The sequence below is a fragment of the Rhagoletis zephyria genome, unplaced genomic scaffold (assembly GCF_001687245.7).
Source record: "Rhagoletis zephyria isolate East Lansing unplaced genomic scaffold, Rhagoletis_zephyria_1.1 Rzeph_scaffold_01040, whole genome shotgun sequence".
NCBI lineage: Eukaryota > Metazoa > Arthropoda > Insecta > Diptera > Tephritidae > Rhagoletis > Rhagoletis zephyria.
In genome coordinates this window covers 140,449-151,229 of record NW_016158124.1, presented here as the reverse complement: position 1 = coordinate 151,229, position 10,781 = coordinate 140,449, and the positions used below count along the sequence as shown (strand labels likewise).

The following is a 10,781-nucleotide window of genomic DNA, read 5'->3' as shown; positions in this document are numbered from 1 at the left end:
TATGTAAACCGGTAGAAGCCGTGTATTTTAGGCCACCAAAAACTTAGTCAGTTCGGTTCAGATAGGAGACGAAAACCGAAAATTGTAATCACTTTTTACATAAATACCATTTATACAACGTTCGGAGTAAATTCGTTGTCGTTTGGCTACTGAATACATGCACTTTGCTCGTTAACTAAATTTCATTTTGCTGCGCAAATTGATACATACATACAGATTCTAATAAGAAACTGGAACGAGTGAAAAATCTTTCCAGCTGAGCGCCGAAGCAAACGTTTTATTTAACCGAGTACATAGGTATATATGTACGCATGTGTGTGCAACACTCAAAGTGAAAAACCGATACGCTGTAATTGCTATAGTTGCCGGCGCGGGTAGCGCAGAAACATAGGCACAAATATTTTGAGGGTTGATACGAAATACTTAGAGTAAACACGAAATGAAATGGAATTGAATGCATATGTATGTGCATTAACATATGTAAGCAGTAGTGGGATTCACTAACTTTTAACAACGCGACTTGTCGAGTTGTAAACTAGCAATTTTTGTTGTTTGCAGTAACGACAGTGTGATTCACTAACGTATCTTTAACAACACTAAACAGCTGACTTTTGGTATTTATTTAAATTGATAGAAAGTGGCATCTCTGAAAATTAAACGTCAAATATACGAAAAACGCAAAGAGGATTGCAAAAAAAACATTGCAATTCCCACCTAGTTCGAATGCAAATTTATGAAAATAAATGAAGTAAGTNATAGAAAGTGGCATCTCTGAAAATTAAACGTCAAATATACGAAAAACGCAGAGGATTGCAAAAAAAACATTGCAATTCCCGCCTAGTTCGAATGCAAATTTATGAAAATAAATGAAGTAAGTATATTTAATTATTATTTATATGTAGATAATTTACATTTGTATATTTTCAGCATGTCCTCAACGAGCAAAGCAGCATCTAAAAGAAGCCGGGCCTCAACCGAGCAACTCAGCGGAATGGTGGACTTTTTCCTCGAGAACCCGGGACTGGCTGCCGGAAAGTTTCAGCGGCTCCATGGGAAGTTGGAGCATGAGAAAAAGTGGGAGGAGATGGCGACTAAGTTAAACGCTATGGGAGGAGCGCAGAAGTCTGCTGATCAATGGCGCACGGTAAGTAGTAATCAATTTGTCATTAATACAAGGAGCGGTGCGTGCGAGTTGAGTTGGACAAAGCTCCACTTTTTGTGTATACGTACATTAGCACGTAGATTGACGTTTTTACGCATTCTATATGTTAAATAGTGCCAGTAAATATCTATTCCAATAAGGTAAAATATCTAAGTTAGACAATGACTTTGATATAGTGCACCATTACTGTTATAAGTTAAAATCCATCGAAGTTTTTTGTTTAGATTTGACGGGTATATTCGAAAAGGGGATGAAATTTTCCTAGTGTTTATAGGTTAACGCTACCATTGGCAAGCATACGCAAGAAATGATACATTACACTAAAGTCAAGAAACAACTTTAGCAGTTTTTCCTTATTGGCAGATACTAAATACATATGTAATACGTATGTATCCACNCCTAGTGTTTATAGGTTAACGCTACCATTGGCAAGCATACGCAAGAAATGATAACTTAACACTAAAGTCAAGAAACAACTTTAGCAGTTTTTCCTTATTGGCAGATACTACATACATATGTATATACGTATGTATTCATATTAATTGATAACACTAATGTATGTATATCTTTTTTACTTAAAGGTATGGCGTGATTTAAAAAGTCGCACCAGTAATCGGGTGCGCGATCGCAAGAGACAGCAGGCCATAACCGGAAACAGGCCCATCAACCAGGTTCCACAAACAGAGCTGGAGCAGCGTGTGGTTGCTATTATTGGCAGCCACTATATAGAGGGCCATCAATCCGTGGCAGAAAATGTGCCAATGGAAGATGTAAGTTTTTATTAAGCTATTTCAAACTTATAACTAACTAGCTTATACCCGCGAGTTTCACCCCGCGCTTTTATACAAATAGGAAAAATAATTTAATGATGTTAGATTTTATTTCTGTGCCCGTTTCGTTATAGCTCGTTATTTTTTAAGCGAGTTAAGGTATTAAGGCCGTTTAAAGCTATGAAATTATAAAATCTTGTCTGCGCGCTAGGCATACGAAATATATCAATCCCTCTAAGCTTACCTTAAAATGTTTCCAGGTATACGACGCGTGAACGTGAAACCTTCTTGGAGGTGCCACGGCGAGTTCTAATATTTCCAACTCAAATTTAGTAACCTGGCCTTGATAAAATACCACTTCTCATTACTGTAGCAAATGCCTCAAGAGAGCTTTAGATTATAAGGTCGAACCCGGCTCCCCCTTTTCCATTTAATGAAATTAGTTCTGTCTTCCACAAACACCTCCAGGGATATGTGGCAAGAAAAAGTAAATTTGTACTGGAAGTGCCACGCCCCTTTTTCTTATAACCCTAATCTTCTTCCATGAATTTAGAATTGATTTTACATACCCCAGTACCAAGTCCCAGTACTCTACCATGAACACCTCTAGAGATAAGCAGTATAAAACAGTAAATTTGTACGGCAGGAACCATGTCCCCTTTTCGAATAACGCAAATTCTTCTCTATGAGTATGGAATTAATTTTGTATACACATCTCGGTGCCAAGTTCCAGTCCTCTGCAATAAACACCTCCAGAGATAAGCAGCATAGAAAAATCAATTTGCATGGGAGTTGCCACACCACCTTTTCCAATAACTCTAATTTTTCTCCATGAGTATGGTATTAGTTTCACATACATACATACATATGTATTTCCATACCAAGCTTGAGTGCTTTACCCCAAACATTTGAAGAGATATGCAATATGAAACTTTCAGTCAGTATGGGAGGTGCTACGCCTCTTTTCCAAAAACGTCCATTTTTCTCCGTGAATATGAACATGATTTCACACAGTGTTGGCAAACTGTTAATCTGATTAACGACTAAACATTAACGATTAAAATGTTAATCGCGTTTGACGATTAAAATTAATTAGTCGTAATCAACTGTACGATTAATGATAACATTTTTTTAATCGTTAATCGCTGGCTGCGATTACGTTTAATTAATTTAAAACATTAATCGTTAATCCAATTAAAAATAAAATCTGATTAATTTGTCTAGTTTGTCCGAGTTTGAAACCAAACACCAGTTATAGTAATTATTTTGTGTTTTACGCTTATAAAAAGCACATAATATAAAAAAATTATAATTATTGTTATTAGTAATACATAAACTGGGAACTTTTACAAACCTAGTTTGTAAAACGTTTGTTGGTATATATCTTAATGAAAATGCACACCAAATTGCTCAGATTGATGAGGAAACCCGACTTAGCCATACCGGATTAACTTGCTTTGTGTGCACAGGGAAATTCCAGCATAACTTAATTAATCACCAAACCTACTTGATCAAATTAAGAGTTAATGATTAAAAATTAATTTTTTAATCGCGGTTACGATTAACTGTTTAGTCGGATTAAAATTAATCATGATTAACTGTAATCAGATTGAATTTAATCGAATTAACTAACTAATTAAAACATCAATCGATTAATGCCAACATTGATTTCACATACATATCACTATACCAAGTTTCAGTTCTCTCCCACAAATACTTCCAGAGATATGTATGTAATATGAAAATTCCAATTTGTATGGGAGGGGCCTTGAGTTATCGGACTTACTTTCAGTCTAAGACCATCCTTCCGAAATCCGTAGTAAGTGTACTAAATTTCGTTCTGATCGGAAAACCGGTTAAGGAAGTAGCCTATTTTTCAATCCAGGTCATAAACCATCTTTGAGCAAAATTTAATTTTCAAACAGGTGGCAATTCTTAAAAAAGTAGCCTATTTTCCAGTCTAGGTCATAAGCTATCTGTGTGCAAACTTTCATGCAAATCAGTTCAGTCATTTACGCGTATTAATTTAATTAAACTTTCCTAATACGTGATAACTCTTAAAATAGTAGCCTATTTTCCAACATAGGTCATAAGCTATCTCTGTGCGAAATGTCATGCAAATCTGTTCAGTCGTTTCCGCGTATTAATTTAATTAAAACTTTTTTAACAGGTGGCAACTCTTTCAAAAAATTAGCCTATTTTCCACTGTAGGTCATAAGCTATCTGCCTGCAAAATTTCATGCAAATCCATTCGATCGTTTCCGCGTATTAATTTAATGAAACTTTTTTAACAGGTGGCAACTCTTAAGAAAAGTAGCCTATTTTCCAATCTAGGTCATAAGCTATCTGTGTGCAAATTTTAATGCAAATCCATTCAGCCGTTCCCGCATATTAAATAAATTAAACTTTTTAACAGGTGGCAACTCTTAAAAAAATAGCCTATTAACGAATCCGGCCCATAAGCCATCTGCGTGCAAAATTTCATGCAAATCCGTGCAGTCGTTTCCGCGTGATGATTTCCCAAACATCCAAACATACAAACTTTCACATTTATATTAGTAAGATAAGATAAGATAAGATAAGATAAGATTACTGTTTTTATTACCATTAGGAGCTTCAATTGTACCTTGAGGACGGGGAAGAAATTATTGAGAGAATATCTCCAGAGTCCTACGTCGAAGCTACTTGCGAAGCTACTTGCGACACCCCTACAACTCCTGCGCAGAAAACAGCGCGCAGGAGTTTGAAGAGAAAGAGAGAGGAGGATGAGAGCGAAGTCCAGAAGAAATTTCTGGACATTGCTCAAACCCAGGCAGATTCTATGAAATTAGCAAATAAAATACTCGCTATGTTTTGTTTTGTTGTCAAATTTCTGAGAAATGTGAATTCACCACGATGCGATACAGAAAGAACAAGGACCAGGGATGTAATTTTTAGTAAATCTATTATTCAGTGGCAAGGCGCAGAGCGATCGGGGCAGCAATATTAATTTGTATCAAATATAACTTTAAACGGTGGTTCTAATACATTTTTTGATATTATTAACCAGAGTACATACACTATATGGTATTTCTTTCAAAAATTAATATACTATATGAACTTTTTTTTCAAATATTTCTTAAGTTTCTTTCATGAGTGCTGAAAAGCAACCATGCGTGTAAGAAATTGTGTGCTACCTAAAATTTCACCTCTGGAAACTTTATCCCCATAAAGGACTTCACCACAGTTTTTTTACTGGATATACTGAGCCATCAATACTCGAATATTCAAAAGTCCCCCTAACAACATCCATCTTCTCATTGTTTAAACTGCGCGCATTAAAATGGACAACATTAGAGCCTTTCTGTCGGCTGCATAAAATGTTCAGTACTGCAAGGCTATTACCATCAACGCTACTTAATTTGTTCGTCATAACAATTGCAAGAAGCAAAAACAAAAGCAGCTTTAAGATAGTGAAGAAATGACGAAAAACAGAAATAAAAAAACGCAAGTTGCGCTATTTTTACAAAATATAAAATACAACAAAAAACATTTGAAAATATATGCATAACAATATATCTAACGAAACGGCAGCAGGTCATCTTCGCTGATTAACTTTGTTGAAGTGCTATTATTATTTTTGTTATTGTCATCTCTCACATGCACAAAACCCCTAAACGTAAACACCTTTAGCAGTTTACCTTCACGACGCAGTTTTATGGCCTCATGCAGTAAACGTCTATTCTCCTTGGCGAGGCTCTCAAAAATATGAAAGCTGCCAGCAATGCCAAGGGGGTGAAGGGGAACTGCCGATTTTCTTTTCTTGCGATATTCGCTAAAGGCGCGTCAAGTGCGGTTACCNGCTCTCAAAAATATGAAAGCTGCCAGCAATGCCAAGGGGGTGAAGGGGAACTGCCGATTTTCTTTTCTTGCGATATTCGCTAAAGGCGCGTCAAGTGCGGTTACCGTCGAGAGGGGAGTGAAATTTAATCACAATCGCACTGTTGAGTTTTTCACTTGACGGTTTTGTGCGGAAAATATCCTTAATTTGAGGAGTCAAGAAGTCAATAGAAAGACCAACCTGGTTAAAAATACTCTTAAGGTTTTCCCCTTCTCTAAAGGGTACACCAAAAGCAACAGCATCGTCAGCAATATCAGGTGAAGCTTTCCGTGGCATTACACCTTCCAACTCCTTCTTAATGCAAGCGATGTCCGCCTCTGCCTTTTGCACATTCCCCTCCAAGACAGATATGCGGGCAGACGACTCAACCACCGTAGCAGTGAGGACAGATATCTCTTCTTCGATTCGCTTTGCCTGTTTCTTCTTCACCTCAGCCAGTTTGTTTGAGACACTCCCAAATAGCGGCCGCAACTGTTCCGTCTGCTGCTGAACTCTCTCCTCAATCTCTTTTAATTTACCAAAAACAGCTGCGAGTGAGTTACCTTCGTCGAGCTTAACTGCTTTAGCAGCGGGGAAATCTTTGCTCAGTCGACGCTTGAGTGACGAAGAAGAGGCAGACAATTTATCCGTAGCAGCCGTGGTAGCCGACATCACGATTAACATGCAATTTGTTATGAATTTACCGATGAATAAATAAATAATAAATGCACAGCGCCAAACTTGAGGTGTCGAAAATATTAGGGACACAGGCCCGCGATTAACTATATTGATTGAAATTAAATAAAAATTGACTGAAACAACACAACAGCTGAAGCGATTATTGATTTTTGCGATTATTGAGATTGCGAGACGAGCGAGATGAAAGAAAACACGTCCGTTCCGTTTTTTTAGGTTTATTTTCTTTTTCGATGGTCACCTTATTGCCTTTTTATAATCAAGACGTTGCCATTTTTAACTAAATTTTCTTTTTAAATGGTCATAATATGCGCGTTCCTTATCTCCCAGAAATAGTCAGAAAAAGTCCGAAGTAGTCAGATTTAGTCCAAAAAGCGTTCCTTAACTCGGAAATGACAGCAAAAATGAGAGAGCAACAGTCAGTGAGAGCGACTCTCATCAGTCCGAAGTAGTCAGATTTAGTCAGAAGAATTTTTTCTGGCAAAATCCTGAAAAGTGTCAAACTCAACTGAATTTAAATTAACGGAAATTAAAGAATACGCAAAAAGTGAGAATAATCTAAAAAGTAAAAGAAATGAATTGAAATTGGAAGGAGGCAAAAAATAATTGATATAGCAAGTGTTTATTGTGCTTGTGCTTGTGTGAATGTGTTTTGTACATACATTTCTGTTCTTATTTGACGTTAGTTTTGTTGTTGCCATTCTTTGGACTAAAAATTTGGTTTTTTGCGTTCCTTTACTTTTCCTGTTACTCTCTTTTAGTGAGCGCATTTTGCTTACGCTCTGGCATTTTGACACTTTTCAGATTTTAGTCCAAAAAGATAAGGAATGAACCTATTATTGCCTTTTTATAATCAGGCAATATTATAAAAATTTTCACCATCGAATAAACAGTGAGTTAGGTATTTGCAAGCTATTTTTATTTGCTAATAGCTTACGTATAAACGTAGTATATGAAAGAGTTAAAATGGTGATTACAATAAAACACAATTTTAACCGTTAAAACCTTTTTCTAACTTCTCTATACACCATGAACTTTGACTTGGCTAAGTTTGGGATTTTTATATCATATTTATCACTCATTTTATTTTCTATTGCCCTTTTTGATTTTTTTCACGCTCAACCTCATTTTCTGTTTGAATTACGACAGCCCCACTTTTCCTACCCTGTACACTATCAATTTGCAAGCCCGACATTTTTGCAAGGTCAACATTTTTGTTCAAGTCTTCTTTTGTTTTTCCCACTTCGAGCTTCTATTTGGTTGTAGAACTAATGGCTCCTCTTTATTTACTTTCGGCTCCTTAATATCTTTCGCATTGTTACCTTTAAAGAAATCCGCGTAAGTGACTTTCGCCCGCTGACTTGCTAACGCGTCAGCAGTCACCGATTTCTTGATCTCTTCACAAATTTTTTTGTTCTCCTTTTCATTCCGGACTATGGCTTCGCAAAGATCATGGCTTTGCTTTTTTACGCCGTCAGCTATTGACCTAATTTGGTTCACTTCGAGAATACTCGCCTCAGGTTTTTTGTCCTTTTTGCATTGCATCAATGCGTTCCCCAAATTTTTTGCTCTATTGATTGCGAGAGAAGTTTAAGCTCTTTCACTTGTATTTTTTGCGACTCCTGGAAGTCATCATTACACTCTTGGATCCTTTGACTATTTTTATCTATTGTTAAGTTCATATTTCGGAGCACTTCATCAATGTTATGCATGTATGTGTGACATTGGTTACACATAAAGCGCACAAAGTTGTTTTCCTTGTGTACATTCGCACTGTACTCATCCAATTCAGAGCATTTTTTTTAGCCCAGTGCCACACTTTACCACACTCACCGTCGCGACGGATTCCGCTGTCATGGCAAATGGGATTCTTGCACTTATGGCATTTATTCATTTTCGCGCCTTATTGTTTTTGCCACCTCACTGCACTTTTATGTCTCTTAGCTCTATTTATTTGTTTGTTTAAAAGAAATGTGATAAATTTTTGTGCTTGCAAGTAGCACAATTTATTCGCACTTTGATATTTAAGTCACTGTCTCTAACGCTGGTTAAAATCCTACAATTCGGCTGTTTTTTTAAATTTTCCGCAGATCGATTACAAACACGCCAACAAAGTTGCAGCGTTGCCACTGTATGGAAGAATATGTTTGCTTTCTAAATAATACAAATTTTCTTAGCATTGATTATGCACTTTTTCCAAAAAAGGTTACTTTATAAAAAATATATATTTTTTGGTTTTTTAATATTTTTGGCTTAAATATGTAAACAAGCATACACATTTTATATATCAAGTTTATGACAAATTAATTGGCATTATTTAACCATCCTCACCTTTTTAATTGGTTACGTAGTTTAAAAAATATTAATAATTTTAAATATCAGAATTTTTTTGTTTAACCTCATATCTTTTTTACTTTTCATTTGGGCATGCCTAAGGAATACCGACCCTTGGGCTAGAGAAAAAAGAACATGACGTGGTGCACCCCTTTCTGCTGAGTTTAATGGTAAACTTTATTTTGGTGCAAATTGACAGGGCCGGCGCTTGGGGGGCTAAACGTGGAATTTTAAACATTTTCAAAAGCTTATATTTTGAAAACTACTGAACCGAGTTTCAAAATATGGACACAGTTGGAAAGGCCATTGAAGGACCTTTCATTCAACATATATATATCTATGTAAATAATGCAAACATATTTTGAGAAAAAGTAAAAAAAAACGGAATTATGGCAATTTTTTTTATAAAAATGTATGTTTTTCGTAAAAAATACGTAATTAACTATATTAACAAATATGTTTATCGGAAAGACCATAAAAATACCTTTAATTTGGCGTATACTTTTATATAGTTAGGTTTAGGTACAACTGCCAGCAGTGCAATAAAACAACTGTATTAATGTTATATGTTCTTTGCAAAAGGTATTCAGCCCCTTTTATTTGGCAACTCAGAAAGAAGAATTCTACGTAGTGAGGGTTATAATCCCTAAGCGCGGCCGAAGGTCGCCTACGCAGAAAGGTGTTTTCTGCAAAAGGTGTTCAGCCCCTTTTATTTGGCAACACAGAAAGAACCATTCTACGTAGTGAGGGTTATAATCCCTAAGCGCGGCCGAAGGTCGCCTACGCAGAAAGGTGTTTTCTGCAAAAGGTGTTCAGCCCCTTTTATTTGGCAACACAGAAAGAACCATTCTACGTAGTGAGGGTTATAATCCCTAAGCGCGGCCGAAGGGCGCCTACGCAGAAAGGGGTTTTCTGCAAAAGGTGTTCAGCCCCTTTTATTTGGCAACACAGAAAGAACCATTCTACGTAGTGAGGGTTATAATCCCTAAGCGCGGCCGAAGGGCGCCTACGCAGAAAGGGGTTTTCTGCAAAAGGTGTTCAGCCCCTTTTATTTGGCAACACAGAAAGAACCATTCTACGTAGTGAGGGTTATAATCCCTAAGCGCGGCCGAAGGTCGCCTACGCAGAAAGGTGTTTTCTGCAAAAGGTGTTCAGCCCCTTTTTTTTGGCAACACAGAAAGAAGAATTCTACGTAGTGCGGTTTATAATCCCTAAGCGCGGCTGAAGGCCGTTTCCGCAGAAAGGAATCTACGCAAAAATACTGTGGATAGCGTAGCTTGATTAATTATCCATTAAATTCTACAACTCAATCTTATAACAAATAAGGCGATTAAAAAAAATGGTTTGTATATACATATTTATTTAGTATTTTTTTCACTTTTCCCTTTTCATATAAAACTATGTTTTTATATATATTTAGTCAAATATGATATCCACAAGAATTTTTTGCTACAAGTTATATATCAAATTAACGGTATTTTTGTGCTCTTTCTGATAAACATATCTGTTAATATAGTTAATTACGTATTTTTTTAAAGAACTACATATATTTTGATAAAAAAAAAGCCATAATTTCGTTTTTTATTATTTCCCGCAACGTGTATAAATTATATACATAGACATATATATCGAATGAAAGGCCCTTCAATCGCCTTTCCTACTGTGTCCATATTCAGAAAGTCGGTTCAATAGTTTTCGAAATATAAGCTTTTGAAAATGTTGAAAATTCTACGTTTAGCCCCCCCTATCGCCGTCCCATTCAATTCGCACCGAATTCTAGCTCGAAGGTCAGTATTCTTTAAGTATTCCTTCATCTGCGCCAAATAACATTTATATAGTTGAAATCAGAGTAAAAAGTACCATCGATCTGAATTTTTAGTTTTTGCATACCTGAACGCCTGGTTATTTTTACGTATGCCTTTCTATATAGCAATCGCAAAAAGTGAAGTAATAACGAAGT

At 36.3% G+C, this 10,781-nt stretch overlaps 1 protein-coding gene across 1 annotated transcript; it reads left to right on the top strand.

Annotated features, from left to right (window-relative positions):
* The first annotated feature begins 713 nt into the window (after nt 1-713).
* LOC108362576 (uncharacterized) lies at nt 714-5,646 on the top strand. The gene is made up of 5 exons (XM_017615607.1): nt 714-748; nt 928-1,144; nt 1,744-1,932; nt 4,544-4,708; nt 5,608-5,646. The coding sequence occupies exons 1-5, from the start codon at nt 744-746 to the stop codon at nt 5,644-5,646; spliced, it is 615 nt and encodes a 204-aa protein (XP_017471096.1). The 5' UTR covers nt 714-743.
* The last annotated feature ends 5,135 nt before the right edge of the window (nt 5,647-10,781 follow it).

What these genes read in the sequence shown, in the direction of transcription:
- LOC108362576 (XM_017615607.1), top strand. An exon ending in CTGCTGATCAATGGCGCACG is followed by an intron (nt 1,145 to 1,743) that starts GTAAGTAGTAAT and finishes TTTTACTTAAAG; the next exon opens with GTATGGCGTGATTTAAAAAG. An exon ending in AAAATGTGCCAATGGAAGAT is followed by an intron (nt 1,933 to 4,543) that starts GTAAGTTTTTAT and finishes TATTACCATTAG; the next exon opens with GAGCTTCAATTGTACCTTGA.